Source organism: Lipomyces doorenjongii, assembly GCF_038497915.1.
Source record: "Lipomyces doorenjongii strain NRRL Y-27504 unplaced genomic scaffold V1508scaffold_57, whole genome shotgun sequence".
In the NCBI taxonomy this organism is placed as follows: Eukaryota; Fungi; Ascomycota; class Lipomycetes; order Lipomycetales; family Lipomycetaceae; genus Lipomyces; species Lipomyces doorenjongii.
In genome coordinates this window covers 75686-97249 of record NW_027118124.1, presented here as the reverse complement: position 1 = coordinate 97249, position 21564 = coordinate 75686, and the positions used below count along the sequence as shown (strand labels likewise).

Below are 21564 nucleotides of genomic sequence, written 5' to 3'. Positions count from 1 at the left end.
TTGCTAGGTTATTAAAAATTTGAAATACGGGACGCGTTGACGATTGAGGAGTGAGCCGCTCGCTTGGGTGGTCCGCTCGCTTCCCGATCACGTTATCCGTATCCGTATCCGTATCCGCCTAATGTCTATCCGTATCCGTAATTTTCACGGATATCCGTGGATATATCCGTTATCCGTGTATCCGTGCCGATCCCTATCTCCAGATGTCCCTTCCAGGACGCATACATCAAGGGCGTCATGCCATGTCGGTTACTCCGGCCGTGCACCGTCCTGCTATCTTCGAGAATCCCGACATGGTTCCGTATTGTAGCAGCCATCAGCGAAGCCAAGAACTGGATAAGTCCAAAACACGTCAAAGGCTGAAAGAATCATCAGGTCTGGTTAAATTAGAGCATGTTACGTAAGAAGCAGTATTTACATACTTCTCATTCGAAACATGTGGGAAGAACTTTGGCGCCGCGCCGCCAATGTGTGACGTGCAACATCCGACGTCCAAACAAACCGAGGCTGTACTTCGACATCACGTCCAGTCCACAGTCGCCTTTCTTTTGGACTCCACCCCGATATGAAGGCGTCAAGTGGCTGAAATTCTGGTGACCGAGCTTTGGCTCCATCGACATTGACAATTAACTCACGCTCGGCCGTTTTTATCTGTGTGCATAGATTGCCTTTCACTTTCTGCCAGGCTTCGATCTGCTAGCGGAAGTGCTAGGCTGCCCCACTTTTTCTGCTGTCTTTTATATGGATGGAAATGTATTGAGATCTGGACTAAAATCTACGCTCCTCTCGAGATAAAGCACTGGCCATTGAGTCAAAATACTCCTGAAGGTTGCCAGGCATCTCAGAGTAACTCTTGCGTAAATAATCTAACTCCAATTCATATCACCAGTCATGATTGATTGACGAACAATTACATAAAAATACTCTGATTGGAACCAAGCGAGCGAAGCCAATATGTCGAATTGCCCACGAAATAGAATTCGTAATGATCTACCATGGAATAATCGATCCATCATAACTCCTCAGTAAGAAGTCGTCCGCAGCCGACAGTGCATCAACAACCCCTATCATTCCCGTGACACTCTCTTCGGTAGATATTTGTCCACGCGGGCCATTCATATCGGTTAGGACGACGCCTGGATGAATAGGCACGATAGTGAATCCAGCAGAATTTAGCTGATTGTGGAAATACTAGATCCCCAGAATTAGAATATACGTCGTATAACCTATGCAAAAACGCAATCTCACCCAAGCTGCCATATTTAGTGCCGTCTTGGTTGTCGAATAGCTATAGGGGACTTCCATCTTCGTCATAAACTGCGCATGTTCCTTGCTGAACTCAAGTGAGCCCACAATCGATGACAAAAATACGATCTTTCTCGTCTGACGCTTCTCAAGCAAGGGTAGCAACTTGGACGTGAGATAAGATGGAGCAATCACGTTGATCTTATACTCGCTCGCCATGTCGCCCGGATTAACTGAGCGCACAGATGTCACACTGGCACCATAACCAACATTAAGCACACCGAGATTCTGTACAATAGACTTAGTAATCATTGAATTGTAGTAGTTCTGCCATATGAAGCGATACTTACATTCCAAAGTTCATCAATTCCTTCGGGAGCAAGATCTTCAATCTCAGCTGTTGCATTGTCGATAGAGTCAAAATCATCAGCTTCCATCTCGACAAGCTTCACGTTAGGGAGTGCCGCCAGCGGTGTGCCGATAACTTTAGCCTTAGAGCGCACAGTCGCAAGAACAATATCTCCACGTTGGCTAAATTCCGTCGCAAGGGCGAGACCGATACCTGCTTCCTGATGAGTGATAATACAGAGTAAGAACGCCGAGAGAGCATACCCCTGTTGGTCCCGGTTACGACAATAACTTTAGGAGTCATTCTGATCACTCTTCCTAACTATTTCCTGATGGTCTGGTTGTGGTTGTTAGTGCAAACGGAGTAAGCACAAGTACAAACAGGGCCTTTATCATGACAGGACGTGACAACTGACATAGCCGTAGTATTCTATGACCATCCATAGTTACTAAGCCTCCGATCCAACAATGGAATCGACAATTGCTTGGCATCAAATGTGAGGCTCACTCCCACCACGTGCCGCTCGGAAGCTCGGCTGACAAGGAATGACGTCACGTCAGCCGCGTCTAAGTGATATCACAACCTAACCTAGCGGTTGTTCAATTGCTTCGATTCTTGCTATGGTTGGCAGCAGCTCTTCCAGAGATAATATGATATGAGACAATGCAGACAGAGTTGCTTACGAGAGGCTGAAAAGAATGCTGGCACGCTTGTACCATTCTACCGGATGTTCTCATGTCCGTGGTCAGCTACGGAATTTCGACCGAATATCGATCGCTGTGAAAGGGGCACAATAATTTACAGCCCTCGATGATGGATAGCAGAGCTACCCTGCTTTTCAGTGAACATACATGACTCATCTCTACGCATCGCGACGAGATTCCCATCACCACAGAAAGCAGTCTTAATCTCCGGCAGGATCTTCGGTGAAAGTAACTAGTTAAACAGTCATGGCCGATTAGACAGGCCACAAACAGGCCAGGCCCAAGTTAGTGGGCTAGGGCTGTTAATTTTATGTACAGCACAACCTACACCAGAATAGGAAAATTGGGAAGACTACAAGCCCAGCTGCGGCAAAGAACATCGATCATCCATGTCAAAATGCAAATATTCAGATAAAAACGGGAGGATTTAGTACGCAATAGCAACACTCGAATTTAGTCAACAAAAATAAAAAAATTAGATTTATGACATGGGGACGTGAGACGATTGGGGAAATCTGGGACGAAGGTTACGATCAAACACGCCAATCAAAGCAAAGTACAGTAAGATCGGGATACCTCTCGTTGCCATGGATATGGATAGAAATCAATAAATTTATGCAAATTTGAATTTAGCGATAAACAAGCGGATATATAATTAATAGCAAATTGGCACGTATCAAGGATTAATAACAAATTATGAGATTTCAGAACGTTGGTGAGACCTTTGACAGGGATAGTACACGTGGATACTATGGTCATATTGAATAACGTGATCACAAGTGGGTGGGAGAGTTGAAAGACGCTTTCATAGAGGTCTGGCGTGTGAACAAAAGGCGCCCTACCAGATACGTGAGTAATGTTATTAAATTGAACTCTGGAGATGAAGTTACTCACATATAGTCTGTTTAGATGCTGATTCAAAATTCATGGTCGGTGAATCGTCTGCCCAAACGATTGGCCTTAAAATAAATGGCTTCATTCCGGTTGGTGTATTGGAAGCTGCGAACATTCCGGCTGGTGATATTTTTTTCAACGGAAATTCGTTTGCTCAGATCCTCAGGGGGTCTATGCAGACAACAGCAGGACAAAGATATTTTGAGTTTATTTTTCGTTAGACAAACAGAATCAACGCCCACGAGGCAACGCAGGGAAAATATATCAAGATGCTCCTGAGACAATCGGGCCAGGATGGACGAGTGCTTGGCTACGACATATATAGTTCGAGTTAAAGAGCGTACCACAAACAACGTTGGATGTACTTTCCACATCAAACTCACTGTGTTTCGCAACGCAACGCGAATTGTGGAAGTTAGCTTGAGCCATCCGACCCATGACGACGATTATGTGGGCGGGGCTTAGTACCATGGCCATCGTAAGCTCTCGGAGGAGGAAAGGCAGAATGTCGTGCATTGCACCACATGGGATTTTCGCAGAGTAATATTGCAACTTTTGTCACTTGCCACAGAGAAGAAGCGAACAACCTGGCTCCCGTCTCATTGACGTCGCCAACGTCCTCAACCCACGAGACCAGCCGCGCCGCCGAATTCAAGACTACTTGCTCATGTTCGACGACTCGATCTTGACAGCCGGGCATTCGCATGCAGTGGAAGTAATTGACCCGGCCGCTCATGAGGGTCACGAGGAGCAGGTTGACAGGCTGTTCTTTGTCGAGCGTAAGTACGTCAGGGAAGTGCGGCCGAGGGTCCACGTCTTGCAAATTGTTACGTACACGTGGATATTTAGTAGACGCTTAGTGGTTATTTTGGTAGAAGTTTATTTTTGTTCTTCGTTCAGGGGCAAACCCCAATGTAGTATAAGTTGTTCTTCTCTCATCTCTGTTTTTGGGGATATATGGGCAAAATATATGTTCGTTGTAACACAAGTCGACGCAACTTACAACACGAATGGTTCCGATTTTCCTTACGTGAATGAGTGTTTGCGGGCGCAGACTTGGAGCCAATTCCCGCAGCGGTAGCATTTCTCGAGCACGAAGAGGAGCGACTGGGTAGGTGTGACGGCTCTTTCTGACACCGACTTTGTTTATTGAGACTAAAATAGTGGCGATGATGTCTGGAGACGATGTCCGGCTGTCGACAATAATTGTCGACGGGGCGCCTGTCATCCGCCTCGCCATTCAACATCCGCCTTTCCATTAAACATGTGTTCGATAATGTGGCAGTGCAGCTGTGCTCTTTCCACGTCTTTCGCAACATCTTGAAGCTGACCACGAGGCTCTTCGCGGATAATCGGGGCCGATGTGCGCGATCTTGGTCCGGGTATGAAACCACGAAGCAAAACAGACAAAGAAACAAACAAATTCTATACACCCCTACGACATTACGAAAGAAACGAAAACTTAGATCGAGAAAGATCGCAACTCCACCGCCGCCACCACCCCGGGCTCGGGTTAGTTCTTCTCGAGCGCCTGAAGAGGGTTCAGGGTGGGCCGTGCTTGACGGATTGTTCCGAGTTCCTGGGGCACAGTCGCTTCACTCAATTAATCAAATTCGATAAAATTAATATGAACATTCTAAGGAGGTCTGCTTTCATCTCAGATTTCTAACATCCGGAACAGCCAACAAACCGAAAAGTCTCCTATGGCTATCCTTATTGTCCATGGGACATAGCCGTATGTATTTTTGGCTGTAATGGGTGATTCATATCTCGGCATGTGGTACGTCGATAGCATGTAAATGACACAGACACAGGGAGCATTCCTGACCATGCCACAATGACCGATGTCCAGTCACCCAGCAAACAATAACGACTTCCACGGGCTGCTCTGGGCTCACATATTCCCTGCGTGCACTCCTTTAAAACTCAACAAGTTAACTCTCGAATTATTATATACTAACCATCGGACTGTACAACGCGGGCAATTGCTCGAAACGACTCGGATAGCCATCGAAGTAGACGACGTCGACTGCGTCGGTAATACGGCTGTAACCTCCAAATTTTGGTCCGCTTCGCTAAGTTTCATGCAAGACAATGCCAGCCCTTGCAGCAAGCGTCTCTATTAACTCCGCCAGCCAGGCCCCCGAGCCAGCGTCTCTACTGAACTGAGCTCCCAGCCACTCACTCAGCTATATATAAACTTCGATGAGCCGTAAACTATGGTGCAAAAAGTTTAGTCGCGACAATGTACCTACTTACAATATAAATGATATCAACACACCAAACATCATGCAATCTAAAATAAAAAATGTAGTAGTTCTGTTTGTTTGTGCAGCTCTGGAGGGTACCTTAATTGTGCAGCTCTGGAGGGTACCAAATTCAACGGTACGTTCGATCTTAACTACGGTGATCGCTCACCGTTGTCGTCGTAGTACTGTCACCTTGACTTCAGGGTCAGGGTATGCTATCCCTATTTAGGAACTAGGCTAGCTTTATTGGGACTAAACAAACAGGAACATTTAGGTGGTTGCCCTGGACTCGTGTCAAGACTAATAAGTCGTTATAACATCACTACTTGAGATTTTAATATTTACTAGTGTCATTGCAGCATGGCTCCTCGATCAAAGTGTTCTAGAAATGCAGAAACCAATGTAAGCAAATGGTATCAAGTAGATGCGGAGGATTGCAACATAATTGGGGATGAAATAGATGTGGCATATATAGAGATTGACGAAAGTGCGGTACTCAACAAATTGAATGCGCTAGACCAATTATCCTATTTCCCAGAGGCAGATGATTCTCTCCGCTACACTGCACGTCGTGCAGTCTCTGTAAAAACCCAGCAGCGATAGAAAACGAACTTCAAGACAAACATCAATATGCAGTCATTGTTCAGTTATAACTTATGCAGTTCAAGTGTCCCAGATCACCATGTTAGTCTTTCTAATTTAAATGCGGACAGTGAGCAATCCTCAATACCTAATGAGGCCACAGATTAATTGGTTCTAATGCTGTTGATAATTTGTAGATGCCGTCTGTGTACGAAATGATGATAGTCTTACTGTTTCGGATAGGCAAATACAGGACAATGACATTGGTGAGTCTATCAAGATATATTTCTCTAACATTGCAGCTGATGCAAACTTTCCCAGAAACTCATTCTCCCACTGCCTCTGCATCTGACTTGTTGGTTCAATTGAGTGCTCAACTACAAGAGAAAGTGGAGCAAGCTGAGATGCTTCGTCTTTCAGCATTAAGGGGTATTATCAACATTGATTGCGAGGTACTGGAAAGATGGAAGCCTCCTTTAAGGTCGCCGAACACATCTATGACAAAGGTTCGAAGATGGGCAAAGTGGTTCGAGCACACGGGGGAAACTCCCCACTGCTGGTGATCGGGGGAAACATGCAAAGCAACGGTCGGCACTCTGCGATGAAGATGTTAAGCACAATGCATTCAGTTCTTTCGCAACACTCCTCAGAACAAGAGAACAGTCCATGCCCTACAGTCATTCTATGAGAATAATTTGTATCCAGAATTAGCGGCAGTTTCACTAGATCCAAAATTTCCAAACATCTATATAGTTGGGGGTTTCCATTGGCCGCCATTCTAAAGATGTATATTTTGATGGGCATGAGAGACATGATGTCGTGCAATATCGTACAGCATGGGCAGCAAGAATGATGTCATACCGATTGCAGATGAAGGAGTTCGCTGCAACGACTGCGATATAGTGATTGAAACTTGTCTCCAAACTGGTACTGGTGACTAGCAATGATGACCCTGCCATGACTTGGAAGGCAGACGATGAATCGGTAATCAAGAGGCATGGCCAAGGGATGGGACTAATGGTATCGGACTTTTATTGTGCTTGCCATGGGTCACTGCGCTTCGATGGGTTGCGCGCGAGAGAAATTACAGAACCAGGGAAAAGGGGTGATGGATATTGGAACTCAGATGACATGTTCCAGCAACTTATGAAAGCGATCAAGATATTTGAAATGTCGCATCCCGACTGTATCGGACTTTTCTGCTTCGATCAGTCAAGCAACCATCAGGCCTACCTCCAGACGCCTTAGCAATCACGAAATCAACACTGAATGACAAAATAAATAAGATTCCCATAAGGCAAGCATATTATATGAATGGAGACCAGCGAATTATGCAAGACATTGTATATCCAAAGGATCATGTCAAAGCTGGCTAGCAAAATGGGATTCGGACGATTTTGAAGGAACGCGGTCTATGGAAAGACTCATTAAGGCTGAGCTGCGGTGCCAAAAGCAAAATCTATTGACTTATCAGTGCCAGTGTCATGCTGCACTAGTCATATCCTGGCGCAGTAGCCAGACTTCGTCACGCATCCGTCGCGACTAGAGCTGGAGGTCTGCGTAAGGGGGCATCTCTTTGAATTGTACCCAAAATTCCGCTGTGAGTGCAGTTTCATTGGGCGCGTGTGGGGCAATGCCAAGTGGCAAGCGCGACCAGATTGTGACTACTCCTACGCACAACTTCGAGCTCGGGTGCATTCGTATTCGAACAGCCCTATACAAATATCTCCGGTTGGGGCACTTGCCATGGCGTCGAGCTCCCGTAAGGCCAGCACCATCCACAAGGTTAGGGTAGCCATGGGCTTTAGGATTAGGGTTATTGTGAGGAAACTGACTGCACCTCACTAGAAAGGGCATAAAATTGTCCAGAGCATGGCCCCACGCTGTATTTTGTAGGTGTGGAGGAGCAATTGTTGGCTAGTCTTAGTCCGATCCACAAGGTTATCAAATCCAATGCAAGCTGGTATTTCCTTCTTCGACTAGCATAATTGTCATGACCAAAATCCAAGATCTGTAAATTTGGGCTAGCTCAAGAAATCGCCAGTGACCCAGTGCGGAGCAGAAATGCATGGATTTAGTCCTGCGATTTGTTGTCGAGGCTGACAGGATTCTGGAAGACGAAGCCCACCACCGCTGGTGCGCGTCACTGATCACATGTTTAATTGTACGATTAAAGATCCTAAATATAATTGTGAATGACTCTTGAATCCCGGACCAGGAAAAGGAATCGCGTGAACATAGAGGTCGAGACGGGATTAAGGTTCAGTAGTTGAATTGGCAGCCGTATGGCACAAATGTTGTGGATGCCGGGTAAGTGGGCAGCTATTTCGCATTGGGTATTTGCCACCTCGCAGAAAAAGAAGCTTCGGAGTAGCAAGAGGCCTCGCGCGATGGATTACTGTTCACGTTTCTAGATTCCTTCCATGGTCTGGACCCTAAATGGGTGGAATGAATGACTACTTGAAGAGGATCGACTTTCCGAAAATGTTTTCTAGAGATATCCCGGAAATCACTTCTCAACTTCCACATTGTAATTTTCTGTTGCCTGCCGGAGAAGACAATTCCACAGAGGCAATGTTTCGAGTGTTTGGATGCTGCGCGACTAAACTAACCTTACTATGAATAGTTTTGGCGATGACTGAGGTAAGGTGTAAGAATGAGTTGACTCCCTGCATTGTTCTCCCGGGGAGGGCGCAGATTCCGAAGGCCATGGTAACTGATGAACTTTAAATTCTAAATGCCTCGAAACGTAAGTTCCTGACTTATTGTAGTGGCGGATGGGCAGTAACGTGGTCGTCGGAGACCTAGTTAATCGCACATATGCATTGCTACTGCGGCAGCACGCGACGTGCAGCCAATCGGATTGGATTCTGATGACTGTCTGGGTAGCTAGTGCTCATAAGTCTATTCTGAGCAAAATCTAACGCTTGGAATAATCGACAGGGACGACGAACCATCAGCCTCGGTGACACGAACGTCCGGGGCGTGTCTAGAAAGTTTTTCCGGTCCTGGACGCGTGACAAAGCAGAACGCCCCACCAAAGTTCTTAGCATGGGCAATGTGGCGAAGCACGGCTCTTGACGCGCCACCGGATTAAACTTCTTCCACGACCCTTTAGACAGTTCCACTCAACAATGGCCACCAGTCCAGACAAAATTGCATCTATTCCGGGCGCATGACCCGTCGGGCGCTAGATTTTGCGTGGCTTGTGACTGACTGATCGTCACATTGTTCGTTCCGGGGGCCCCACCCTTCTCCGGTAAGCTCTGCCATGCAACAACCCCGCCATGTGGGGCAGCCCCGGAGACGGCGTTCCTTCCGGCCCGTGTATAAAGTACCTTCTCCTCCTCCTCTTCGTCTACCTCGAGACTCGCATTATTCTCTTCTCACTCACTTCACACTTCATTCGCTATGTTCAAGGTCAAGAAAGCGGCTGTCATCTCTGCGCCCCAGGAGGGCTCTAGCATACCAGCTATCTTTGTCGGTTCCTTCGCTGCCTTCGGTGGTATCCTCTTCGGTTACGACACCGGCTCTATTTCCGGTATTATCGCAATGGCCATGTTCAAGCTCCAGTTTGCTACTAATCACTACGCGGACGGGACACCGTACCTCACCTCTGGACAAACGTCCATGATCGTTTCGCTCCTGTCGGCTGGTACTTTCGTCGGTGCGCTGGCGATCTCCGTTATTGGTGACATGGTCGGTCGACGCTATTCGCTTATTGGCTCCTGCGGTGTCTTCTCCATTGGCGTTCTCCTCCAGTGCGTGGCCACAGCTATTCCTCTCTTCATTGTCGGTAGGTCGCCGTTACTCCCTCCGCTTATTTCCGCTCATTCTAATTTTCAAACCAGGCCGTGTTATTGCTGGTCTCGGTGTTGGTCTAATATCTGCCATTGTTCCTCTCTATCAATCTGAGGCCTCGCCCAAGTGGATCCGAGGTGCAGTTGTTTCCGCCTACCAGTTTGCAATCACTATTGGCTTGCTCATTGCGTCTATTGTGAATCAAGCCTCCAAGAACCGAACCGATACTGGCGCATATCGTATTCCAATTGCTGTTCAGTTTGCTTGGGCCCTTATTCTTGCTACGGGTATGGTCTTCCTTCCCGAATCCCCACGATACTACGTCAAGAAGGGTAAATTAGATGCTGCCAGACGTTCTCTCGGTCGTCTGCATTCTCTTCCGCCGGACCACCCATTAGTCACTGAGGAGCTTCTTGAAATCCAGTCTAACAATGAATACGAGTTGTCATTCGGCAAATCCTCGCTCATTGACTGCTTCAAGACCGACGGCCGTCAGCTTTACCGTATCCTTGTCGGCACCACTATTCAGGCTCTGCAACAATTGACGGGTATCAACTTCATCTTCTACTATGGTACCGATTTCTTCCAGAAGTCCGGCATCTCCAACCCATTTACTATCGCTCTTGTCACCAATATTGTCAACGTCGCCTTCACTCCTCCCGGCATGTACGCTGTCGAGAAGCTCGGTCGTCGCAATCTCCTACTTCTCGGTGCCGTCGGCATGTGTGTGTGCGAGTATATCGTCGCCATTGTCGGTACTTCTGTCAATAGCGTCGTCTCGAACAAGGTCCTTATTGCATTCGTCTGTTGCTACATCGCCTTCTTTGCCTCATCTTGGGGTCCAGTGGCTTGGGTTGTCGTGGGTGAGTCCTTCTCCCTCCGCACCCGTTCCAAGTCAGTGGCCATCTGTGCGGCATCTAATTGGCTGTGGAACTTTGGTATCGGCTACGCGACTCCATACATGGTCGACTCCGGTCCAGGCAATGCTAACCTAGGCGCCAAGGTGTTCTTCATCTGGGGTACATTCTGTTTGGTGTGCATTGCGTTCGTGTACTTCTTTGTTTACGAGACAAAGGGTCTCACTCTCGAGCAGGTGGATGAGCTCTACGAGAAGGTCCCCAAGGCTTGGCAAAGTCGGTCTTTTGTTCCATCTCTCCGCGTGTCTGGCGCCGACGCCGAGATTGGTGAGAAGTATGAGACGGCTAACATCGAGAAGGTCCCTTTGGATGTTTAGGTACCTAGATTTGTTGTACATGTACCTCTAGAATTGGATTTACATCATCTCTATCGAGGTTTAATTGGATTTGTTGTGCATATATCTGCAGTGTTTGGTTGCTATTTGGTTACGTCATAGAGGGTTTCCAATGTCATTGGCGTTAGAAGGATTGTGTCTGTAATCTAACTGTGTGCCCATGCATAGAATGTATATTATTAGAATCTAATATATCGCCAACTATTAGATATAAGTATGGATTATTCAATGTGTTGTATATTAAATGAAATTACTATCTTCAGTTATCGATATGATTACATGGACTCTAGCAAGTGTGGAAGACACACTGCTACCATACGCGGTCACTTAGTATATTGTCAAGAGTGGCGGATGTTCACCGACGTGGAACTCCATACAGGCACTGTCGATGAGGCGCGGCATTGATGATGACCGTAATGTGAGATTGCCCTATCAAGCATTGAAGATCTCTGCGCACCAGCTCGGAGAATTAAATACTGCACCGGAACAGGATCTGGTGACTCTTGAAGCAAACCCTCCAAGGTGGTAGTGCTTGCGTCGAGAACGAATTAAGAATCAAGCGTGATAAACGTGACAGTGCAACAGCACTTTATGAACAAATCGTTTCAGCAACACAGCATACATTAACATAAACAATAAAATTACAAGTCGCAGATAATACCCACAAAAATAAATATATCTATATATAAAACTAGATAGCCGATCCAATTATGTATAGTGCAATAACTACAAAAACAAATTCATTGAACCCTAGATTAATGCCCTGTCTACCAGTCATCCGTGCCCACTTTTATATCACCCGTACCAGTATTTGCATTGTCATGCGCACGATTCCAATACGGCGCTTCGTTCTTCCAGTAATCCTCGCCCTCCAAGTTCTCAGTCAAAGCTTTCCGCGCGCTGTGCGCGATACCAGCGCTAACACCGTTCATGTTACCTGGTGGTCCTGAATTCGAGCCGACTTTCTTTAGATCACTATCCGACTTGCCGTGTGTCTTCCACTCGCTCAATAATGGTGGGCTGACGGTCCATCCTCGAAGTGCGCCTTTCCGCAATAGATCAGTAATTGAATAGTCGAGTGTGTCGACGAGCTCCTTGTAACTGAGGTAATATAGTAGTCGCTGGGCGCCGCGGTACGACACAGCGATCGCAGACAGACCGACAGACTCGTACGATGGAAAGATTGCACGCTGAGTCTCGTTCAGTTTTGTGTACGCCATGATGTCGCCCCAGCAGAACCATCCATTGGGGCCGGTGCAGCCGTTGTTGGCAACATCACTACTCGCACGGTAAGGGTCGTTGTATTTTATGAATGCCTTGTTGCGTGGGGCAGCAGCCATATTAGCCTTAGAGGTGGCTAAGTGCAAGATGTCCCAGTCAAGTCCGTAAGGAGCGCGCTCGAGCTCCTCCTCGGTGAATGGGCGCCGAAGTCTGGACGTACGAAGAGCTTGTGCAAAAGCCGTCAACTGTGCCTTAACGTTGATATCCCTACAAGTCAGTGAGCAGGTATCCTATTGTCTCAGGAAATTTCAAGAAACTCACCAGTCAACATCGTCCTCGATAATGAGTGCAGTCTCGATCTTGTTATCAATGATGTACTTGAACGTGTTCATGTGGCTGCGCCAGCTACCTAAGTAGGGCATATATTGTGGCGTCAGTAGCTTCTCGAGACCGCGGCCAAATGGGTAGGCCTTTTCGTTGATTTCCTCAGACACGACACCGGGAATGACGTGCGAGATTTTCATGTCGCATTGTGACGCGATGAGGGTGATTGCATCTTGTCGATCTGTTCGAGACGTGAGTGACAGCAGCAGGATAGCGCCGAATCCCAGCGTCGCGTTCTGGACATTCTGGAGCCCGTCGGACTGGACGACTGCGGTAATGGACGCCTTTGGGTCCTTAACGGAGAGTTTCGTGACATTGGCGACTTTGGTGACTTCCGCGACACTGGTAACTCCACTGAAAGTGAATATTAGAACGACGAGGACGACGGTCGTGATAATGAGAGTCGACTGGTGTCGCTTCAGGACCATGTTCACGGAGCCGGCCATCTTCCTTCCGGTTCGCAAGACAAATAAGAACAGGATGCGCTCGACCTGGGATGCGATTATTAATACTGCCGCTTCGGCTGTAGAGTGTGTGCGAAGGAAGATTCCTGTGTTCTTTTAGGAAATTCGTGTCTGCAAAAGTTGGAAGCTGCAGTAAGTTGGGTTGCTGCAACAACTCAAGTGCTGCACGCAGCTCCCCTTGCCCTGACTCTGCCGGGGCGGCACCGCAGAGAGAGTGCTTAACCGTAGCGATGCTACACACATACGTCGTAACCGCTACAGTGTAGCACTACTTGTGGACGAGGCTGAGCACTTCACTTGTGCTAGATATCACCTTCGAGTACAATCAGTCCATTGTTGTCTGCACCATCTAAAGCACTATATGTGAACGCCGGTCTGGCCGGATATTAGGCTCACAAATAAGCCAGCGTTGGCGCTAATTATTTTAGTATGTAACTATGCTTCCACAATTGGATCCGGTCACTGATCGTTTTCATCTCCTTTATTGATCTTGAATTCATCGATGCAGCTCCTGAGATTCACCAGACCCTGACCCATCCTGGAACCCCGCAAGCCGCAACCAGAAATATTGTTTAACCAGAATATTTCTCGAGATACACCACTCTCCGCGATTGATTATAAATATCAAACAGTTGTCCGACTCAGCAGGCATCGGCAGGCTAAACACAATACGTATTTAACTATGCTATCGTGAACCAATGGCGTTGTGACAACTATGATACCTCCTTTAGCAAGCCTGGTCTACATCGCCTCTTTACAACACCACATCTGAACACTCCCACATATGGAATGCGTGATACATGTTATTATAGTCATGCTCCGTTGGCTGTCAACTTCTCACCTTGCCCAAATAGTGGCTGTAATTCAATTTAGTACCAACATCGTTATCGAAGAATATGTCATGCTCTTATCTTCGATATTAACCCGTTGGTGAGATACTATGTCTTCACTGCGCATCATCACCTTAGACTACGACTGCCATACAGACTGAAATATATCAGGTGCTATAAGATATATGATAATATCTACTTTCCGCATCATCTGTCTCTTCATTTAACATTTTGTACCAGCCTCCTTAATAGGGCTATATCGAGTGAATGATATTTAATTCATTGACCTTTTTGTACTTGCCGATCCAAGTGCAGCGACAGTTGCAAATCCGCGTGCTGCAACCAGACCTAGTACTGCAATAGCAATCAGTAGGCATGAATCTTTCGTTGAATTTTCTGGGAATGTAAAGTCCTGACAATTTTGTCTCAACAATGCTCCGAACCCTGCAGCTCCTGCAAAGAACCCAATAGCTGCGCTCATCAACCCCGCCATGCAACATTGATATCGTATGCCCTTGTCGTCAGACCACTCTTACAATCATAAACCACCAGATCAGTCGTGTCTACAGAGTTCCGCTTGCATTTAATTGTGTCCACCGCCAGTTTGACGTTGACCGGCTTGCTTCTAAACCTCACACTCGGTCAGTAGTCGAAGATGTAAAGACCCAGCCACTGTCGTTGGCGAGACGCGGTACCGTTCTTTTCATTTTCTGTACATTCCCTTTCTGCATTCCCTAGTTGGCCCTCACCTGTCGCAGGTGCTCTTGTAGATGTGACGGAAAGAGCATAATAACTCACGCAACTCGATAGGATCAGTAAAACCAACACAATGACTGCATTCTTCTGGCAGATTTCAATATTGCTTCGGAGTTCGCGTTCTCACCATGTTGTTAGGAATGACGGGTAAGCTGTAGAATCGTACGGGAAGTGCGGCAACTAACATTTACGTTAGATAGGCGTTGGTCATTGGGTGACTTTATACTGCTGCACTGATGAAAGCCCCTACCATAGAAGACATTTCAGTCGCTTTACGCTTCCTTTCCGCTCGAAAATGTTATCTGCGAAGTTTCACTGACCAACAGGGCAAAGGGTTACACCAGCAAATTTCCACTAAACTTAATGAGGCTAGCAAAGACCCTTTGCAGTTACCAAAATAGTACATCAAGATCAATATCTCATACTAAATGCCCTGAATCACTAAAATGACTGCAAAAGCTTCCGATATACAGTCGCCCAACTTGACGCCGAGCTACTTGAGATTCTTGATTCACCAGTACTTAATAATCGTACACAGTCGTTTCCTCCTACTACGTGTTGTGTTACGTACATGTGGATATTCAGCAGACGCTTAGTGGTTATTTTGGTAGAAGTTTGACCTTGATATTTAGTAGACGCTTAGTGGCTATTTGGAGGAAGTTTATTTCGGTTCTTTTCTTTGCGTTCAGGGGCAAACCCCCCATGTATATAAGTGGTTGTCCTCTCTTCTCTGTTTTGGGGGGATATAGGAAAATATATGTTCGTTGGGACATTTTGAAATATATGACAAGCACGCTAAACCACATCACACATATTACAAACTACAGGTTCCTATAACCTCTATATGTAGTTAATACTGTGCCTTCTGGAACCTTCTGGACATACAATTAGAATCTTCCAGGCATTCCATGAATACGCAAGGGCGTCACCGATGCACATAACCCTAGACAATCTACGATCATAGGCTAGAGTATTCTACACATTTCCGCACTAGGCTACATCCACAACTACAACTACGAAAAACTGATGGTAATAAAAGACTGGCTTTATACACCTGTTAGGCGTAATGAGATTATCCTTAACAAGGAGAGAAAGGCATGGCGCTGTGAAATTGCACAATACAGTATCGAGGATCTGGTGGACCAACTGTTATTGTCAGTCACTTGAAGAAGCGGTACAATAGCAATGCTCAAGGAACCCGAACTAACTTAAATGCAAGGCAGTATCACTGTCTCCGCCATCAAGAACGCTCAACAAACACCTGATTACAAACCTCGCTGACTTCTATTGGTGCTACTAGATTTCGGCCCTGCTATCATCGCACAACTCTACGTGAGATGGATTACACCTTGTGTGGTCTCATGTCGCAGGATTAAGTTGCCAGAATTTATTATCTGTATCCAGAAACCAGAGATTGAAGATTGGCCACCCAATTCTGTACCAACAATACCAGCCTGGACCTTACTTACCTACAAGCTCAGAACTGCAATAACGGATCAAAGTGAGATTCAACTACCACTCTCTAATGTTCACTTGCAGTATTTTGGACCTCTCCAAATGCTCCTGCAATAATTGCACATTTACTTCAGCAGAGCCAGAACGCCTATTTTCAGGCGCAAAGTTATCATTACAAACCTCAGGAATCGCTTGGAATTGAGAGTGTTGGGGTCATTGAATGCCTTAAATCTTTTTTGGTAAGGGGCAATATGATATCTTTTGTTGATTATGTATCAGCTTGTCAGATATGAGTGAAGAAATTATAAGAGTAGAGTTTTCATTTAAATCTGACGTTATATGGTAATAGTTGCAATTTTTATCAAATATAAAAGTGAATAAATTGACTACATGATTCACATTGAAAAATGAGATTATTTGAAGTCATATCTGATACGTATTAGTATAAAATCAACTCATATATGGTAATATATCGTACAACTTTGCACAGCATCTTCCAGAGGAAAGCCGTAACTTCAGGGCTGTTTCAAACATGCAGATCAGCTTGAATATTTCGACCTTCGATCTTTGGTTCCCAGGCGAATCTTTCAAGCTCAGCCAACGTGTAATACCTCGTCGTCGCCATTGAAAGCTTTCCATTTACACGTTATAAGGCAAATGCAATGCAGGAAATAAAGTTTAGGGCGGAGGTAGACCGATGCCTGTGAATTCAAGCTTTCGTAGTCAGTTGTCCCGGCAATTACAACTATCGCACGCGGCAGGTCTGGCCAGGGTCTAGAAGGATTGACTAGGGTCTAGCACACCCTTTGAGAATAACAAAGCTCCTACATAAGGCCTATTTTTGGATTATCTCTATATCTGTCGCAAAACAGCAGCGAAGTATCGATCCGTCATGGATCTTCCCAGGGGTTTTCAAAGTGAAGGGATTCTTCACAATACACCAGTTGCTTCTTTGTTTAGTGGTTGCGTGTTGTACGAGCCTAATCCTTCGTATATCGATACGCCATAACTAACAAGGGTTGCCCCCACTTGCCATATATAGTACCATGTTCTAGTCGGACAGTTACCGAAAACCACGAGTCAGCATACTATATTAATAAGTAATTTTTTACGACACAACCGCTAATCAGATTGCTCTGAAATTAGACGGAAACAAAGCCCCGAATTAAAGCTATTTAGAAATGAAAAAATTAAATCCCTATACAATTCTAACTGTTGTCCTATGAAATCTTCATAACTAATGCTACTCTCTAATTGATTAATGGAGTTAAAAGCTCTACCAAAAATTCCTCCGTCTTAAGCTTGATACCTAATAGGTCGTTATCGTTCTTAACAAACTTCACTCCATACTCAGGGTCCATAATCGACTTGAGCAAGATCGGCATAACAGTTGCCAGATCATGTTGTCCCTGTGCAAGACGTTCTTTGGCGCTCGCTACCACCACGTCCAAGTCCACAGCCACAGGACTCCACGGCTTGCTTGGGGCTATTTGTTTGGCCACGGGGAGGAGCTGGTTTTGTGAAATGATGATCTCAGATACGTAAACTGATCGGTTCTGAGTCTCCACTGGGTGTGCCAGAACACCGACGACGGCATCTCCGACGGTTGGCATGCTAGTGGTACTAAACTGAGCGTCCCCGCCGTTAAATATTGTGGGAGTGTATTTGGAAAAATCCATGATAACCTTTATCTGGAGGGCAAAAGTCCGTAAACCCTCCAACATAAACGAATGTGTATGTCAGGTCTGTGGTTTTGGATTTTCCGATGAGGTAATCTTCGACTATCGCCTTCGTCTACAGCTGTGAATGCTTCCGTCCGTGGGGATGATAATAATGACGATGGTGAATTAATGTTGCTACAAGCTCGAGGCTAGAGAACTCCCCTGCTGAAAACTCATTGCGTACAGAAGGGGAACCTTTTCTGCCGAATCATGAATTGTTTCTAAATCTCAAAATTGTCCCGTCCAAGCCAGGCCCAACCAGCGAATTTCAGTCCCTACGTCCTGGAATGGAAGCTATATACGAACTGCTGGTTGCTGAAAAGTCTTCGTTAGAAGGGGCCGTACCAGAGTCGGGCGAATTGCAAGAATGGGTTGCCAAATGCCTTGAGACATATTTCAAGAATTTTCACCTCCGGTGGCCTATCGTTAATGCTCCAACATTCGACGTAATAACCGTGTCCTTACCTGTTGCTGCATCAGTTTGTGTCATAGGAGCATGGTTACAAAACAGTGCAGAATGGACGGAGAGGTTTTTTGCTCGGCGGGTGCATGAATCCTGCTACAGCGCTTACTACATAAACTGGTAGGTACTTTATACTCTTTGGGAGATAGTATATTGATTTTCTGTAGATTGACCCTGAATCGATGTGCGAAGGTCAGGCATGGCCAATCGAACTTTTCCAGGCGTTTCTCTTAACTCTGATCTTCTCACTATACCGCACCGACAAAAGTTCCTTGTCCAGAGCTATGCTTCTTCGAAGCGTATTCATTACCCGTCTCCGCGAGATAGGGGCTTTCAACGCTGGACTGTTGGCTGACCATTTAAATGCTCATTTCAGTGGTCCATTTGCTCCGTATACGTTAAGTTGGCGCGAAAAATTCAAACGGTTGCTTGCTTTGACCTATCATTCAAATATAAAAGTGGTTAAATTGACCATGTGATTCACATTGTAATAATGAGATTATTTGAAGTCATATACGTATTAGTTGATAAAATCAACTTGTATATTTTGCACAGCATCTTCCAGCCAGAGGAAAGTCGTAACTTAAGGGCTGTTTCAAACATGCAGATCAGCTTGAATATTTCGACCTTCGACCTTTGGTTTCCATGCGAATATTTCAAGCCCTGCCCAACGCGATGCGTCGTCGGCGCCGTTGCAAGCTTTCAATTGTACACGTTATAAGGCAAATGCAATGCAGGAAATAAAGTTTAGGGCCGAGGTAGGCCGATGCGTGTGAATTCAAGCTTTCGTAACGAATCCAGGAAGTAAAGTTTAGGGCGGCGGAGGTAGTCCGACTAACCTTATCGGAAACTTTGAATTCAAGCTTTCGTCATCGGTTGTTCTTCCTGACAAAACAGACGCCATTGACAAGACGATTATCCACATCCAGCTTGCAGATGTACATCATCCACAAGCACGTTAGGATATAAGCGACTAACGAGATTCCACGGCCGCCGCAGAATAGTTTGAATAGTCGCCCCACAAGTTGGCTGTACGAGCCTCTTAACTCGCTTTCGAAGTGCTCTTACAACAATCACGCAAATGAAGTTTCTTATTGCGACGCAGCCTTTCACAGGTCACGTAAACCCCATGCAGCCGGTTGCCAAAGAACTAGTGCAACGCGGTCATGAGGTCGTGTGGCTAACAGGCGAGGAATTCCGGTCACAGGTTGAGCTCTGCGGTGCGCGGTTCACGGCAACGGAAAAATCTAAAGACTTCGACGCTGTTCCTCTCACCCCTGACGAGGGGGCTACTGGACTGGCAGCAGCAGTATCCATTTTGCGTCGTCTCTTTATCGATCGCATAGTGGCCCAGGTAACGGATTACCGCAAAGTGCTGGATGTATTTGCTGCCGACGCTCTTTTGGTTGATCTCTGTGCTATGGGTGCACAGACTCTCAATGATTTGGGTGGTCCAGTGTACGCAACACTCGGAATCAATCCTCTTGTGACCGCGGACCCTGAAATTCCGATGTGGGGTACGGGAAAGCCCCCGGCTGCAACGGTTGTCGATCGTATGGTCAACAGGTTCATACATTTCATGTCGAGAACAATCTTCTACTCAAAGCTCACACGATATGTCAACATGCAGCGGAAAATTCTCGGATTAGGGCCATTACCGAAAGGGAAAGGATTTTACGAGATCGCCCGAAGCGAATACCTTCACATAATGCCGACGACGTTAGCGTTCGAGTTCCCACGACAAAATTTAGAACCACATATTCATTTCGTGGGGCCACTGCTACCACTACTAGATGATAGAATCAACGGCGAATTCCCGTCATGGTGGCAGGAAGTCACACAAAGCTCGAAAGCGGTTGTGCATGTCACACAGGGAACATATGCGACCAATTCGGTGAACCTAATCAGACCTTCCATCAATGCTCTGCGTAATGAAAGCGACGTGCTTCTTGTTGTAACGTCTCCTGATGCAGATTCTGCATTCGACACTTCGCAACTTCCGGAAAATGTCCGCATAGCACGATTCATTCCTCACGCACAATTATTGCCCTACGTGCAAGTCATGATCACCAATGCTGGATATAACGGTGTTCTTGCGTCATTGAACTTCGGCGTCCCACTTATATGCGCTGGCCGCACGGAAGACAAAGCAGATGTTAGTAGCAGAGTCGCTTGGAGTGGTGCGGGCATAGATCTCAAAACTGATTCCCCGTCTGAAGTGGATATCCTCAATGCCGTGAGGCGTATTTTAGTTGACCCGGCATATAAAAACAGTGCCAGAAGGATCCAAGAAGATTTCCGAAAACACAATAGTGCTGCAGAGGCATGTGACCTGCTGGAGAAGCTCGCAATGGATAAAAAGGCGATAGTGAGAAATTAGTGGAACGATTGCGATATGGGTATCAAGGTATTAGAAGCGCTGTTAGAATAACTAACACCATACTCTGTAGTTAGTAAAGTAAATGTGGGTTTCATTATGCACAATAAGGAACAACAAACTCTGTAACAGGTATTTACCCGGTGATTCTCAGCTCACTTTTCGTTATGCAAGTGCCGGTCAGAGCCAATCTGATCGACCGCACCAATCGTTCTCCAGCAATAGCTTGTATGTCATGGTTGAGATGAGTTGCAGACCATTAATGCATCAAGTCATGAGGATACTGCCACTCGCGAAAGGTACTGCAGAGTACTTACTATGTGACTTGTCTCTACAGGCACAAATGAAGTCTATGAGCTGTGAATGCTGTGTTATTCGTAAGCGGTAGATCTTTACTTGCCGAAGTTTCGCACCGAAATTCAGACCTTCGAAAAAAGTTCTTTTACACGGCATATCGGATAAAATGATGCTAGAGCGCGCTCTACAGTTGGACTTTATGTATTTATACATCTGACACAACAAACTTAGAAGGTTTAGCGAATTTCTGCGTCGTTTGGTCAAGCGTGGCTGTAACATGGTTGACATGGCTCCTGGTACTCGTGATGTTGCATGTAGGCGAACTAATTGGCTTCGTACCCTATCCCTTTTTATCAACACGCCGTATCCTTGTCAAAATCTTTTTGACTGGGAGGAGACGAATCACAGCACAAATGTGCGGCCTGTAGGCGTCAACCCATGATCGATCAGATGTATCACTGACCGACATCGGTCGACAGTGTTAACTTCACGGATTTGCTCCCCAGGGTGTTGAGCTGAA

General features: G+C 46.1%; 9 protein-coding genes across 9 annotated transcripts; 5 read left to right on the top strand and 4 right to left on the bottom strand.

Moving 5' to 3' along the window:
• Window positions 1-125: 125 nt before the first annotated feature.
• Window positions 126-425, bottom strand: V1508DRAFT_390710 (uncharacterized protein; the record flags this gene model as incomplete). The annotated part of the gene is made up of 1 exon (XM_066937925.1): window positions 126-425. The coding sequence occupies exon 1, from the start codon at window positions 315-317 to the stop codon at window positions 126-128; it is 192 nt and encodes a 63-aa protein (XP_066793891.1). The 5' UTR covers window positions 318-425.
• A 565-nt stretch (window positions 426-990) lies between these two features.
• V1508DRAFT_434436 (uncharacterized protein) lies at window positions 991-1897 on the bottom strand (the record flags this gene model as incomplete). The annotated part of the gene is made up of 4 exons (XM_066942026.1): window positions 991-1191; window positions 1249-1533; window positions 1596-1807; window positions 1858-1897. 4 exons carry the CDS (start codon window positions 1895-1897, stop codon window positions 991-993), a joined length of 738 nt encoding a protein of 245 aa, XP_066793890.1.
• A 3904-nt stretch (window positions 1898-5801) lies between these two features.
• V1508DRAFT_434435 (uncharacterized protein) lies at window positions 5802-6586 on the top strand (the record flags this gene model as incomplete). Its single annotated transcript, XM_066942025.1, has 4 exons — window positions 5802-6023; window positions 6078-6153; window positions 6221-6289; window positions 6345-6586. The coding sequence occupies 4 exons, from the start codon at window positions 5802-5804 to the stop codon at window positions 6584-6586; spliced, it is 609 nt and encodes a 202-aa protein (XP_066793889.1).
• Window positions 6587-9165: 2579 nt separating this feature from the next.
• V1508DRAFT_235258 (general substrate transporter) lies at window positions 9166-11175 on the top strand. The gene is made up of 2 exons (XM_066936333.1): window positions 9166-9819; window positions 9875-11175. The coding sequence occupies exons 1-2, from the start codon at window positions 9435-9437 to the stop codon at window positions 11056-11058; spliced, it is 1569 nt and encodes a 522-aa protein (XP_066793888.1). The 5' UTR covers window positions 9166-9434; the 3' UTR covers window positions 11059-11175.
• A 668-nt stretch (window positions 11176-11843) lies between these two features.
• On the bottom strand, window positions 11844-13127 carry V1508DRAFT_359012 (uncharacterized protein; the record flags this gene model as incomplete). The annotated part of the gene is made up of 2 exons (XM_066937087.1): window positions 11844-12564; window positions 12619-13127. 2 exons carry the CDS (start codon window positions 13125-13127, stop codon window positions 11844-11846), a joined length of 1230 nt encoding a protein of 409 aa, XP_066793887.1.
• A 4138-nt stretch (window positions 13128-17265) lies between these two features.
• V1508DRAFT_423354 (uncharacterized protein) lies at window positions 17266-18393 on the bottom strand. The gene has a single exon (XM_066941161.1). It carries the CDS (start codon window positions 17908-17910, stop codon window positions 17437-17439), a length of 474 nt encoding a protein of 157 aa, XP_066793886.1. The 5' UTR covers window positions 17911-18393; the 3' UTR covers window positions 17266-17436.
• V1508DRAFT_423353 (uncharacterized protein) lies at window positions 18148-18804 on the top strand (the record flags this gene model as incomplete). The annotated part of the gene is made up of 2 exons (XM_066941160.1): window positions 18148-18490; window positions 18538-18804. A coding segment is annotated over exon 1 (292 nt), but the record flags the coding sequence as incomplete, so codon positions are not given.
• On the top strand, window positions 18532-19079 carry V1508DRAFT_423352 (uncharacterized protein). The gene has a single exon (XM_066941159.1). It carries the CDS (start codon window positions 18553-18555, stop codon window positions 18847-18849), a length of 297 nt encoding a protein of 98 aa, XP_066793884.1. The 5' UTR covers window positions 18532-18552; the 3' UTR covers window positions 18850-19079.
• A 181-nt stretch (window positions 19080-19260) lies between these two features.
• On the top strand, window positions 19261-20879 carry V1508DRAFT_423351 (uncharacterized protein). The gene has a single exon (XM_066941158.1). It carries the CDS (start codon window positions 19452-19454, stop codon window positions 20748-20750), a length of 1299 nt encoding a protein of 432 aa, XP_066793883.1. The 5' UTR covers window positions 19261-19451; the 3' UTR covers window positions 20751-20879.
• The last annotated feature ends 685 nt before the right edge of the window (window positions 20880-21564 follow it).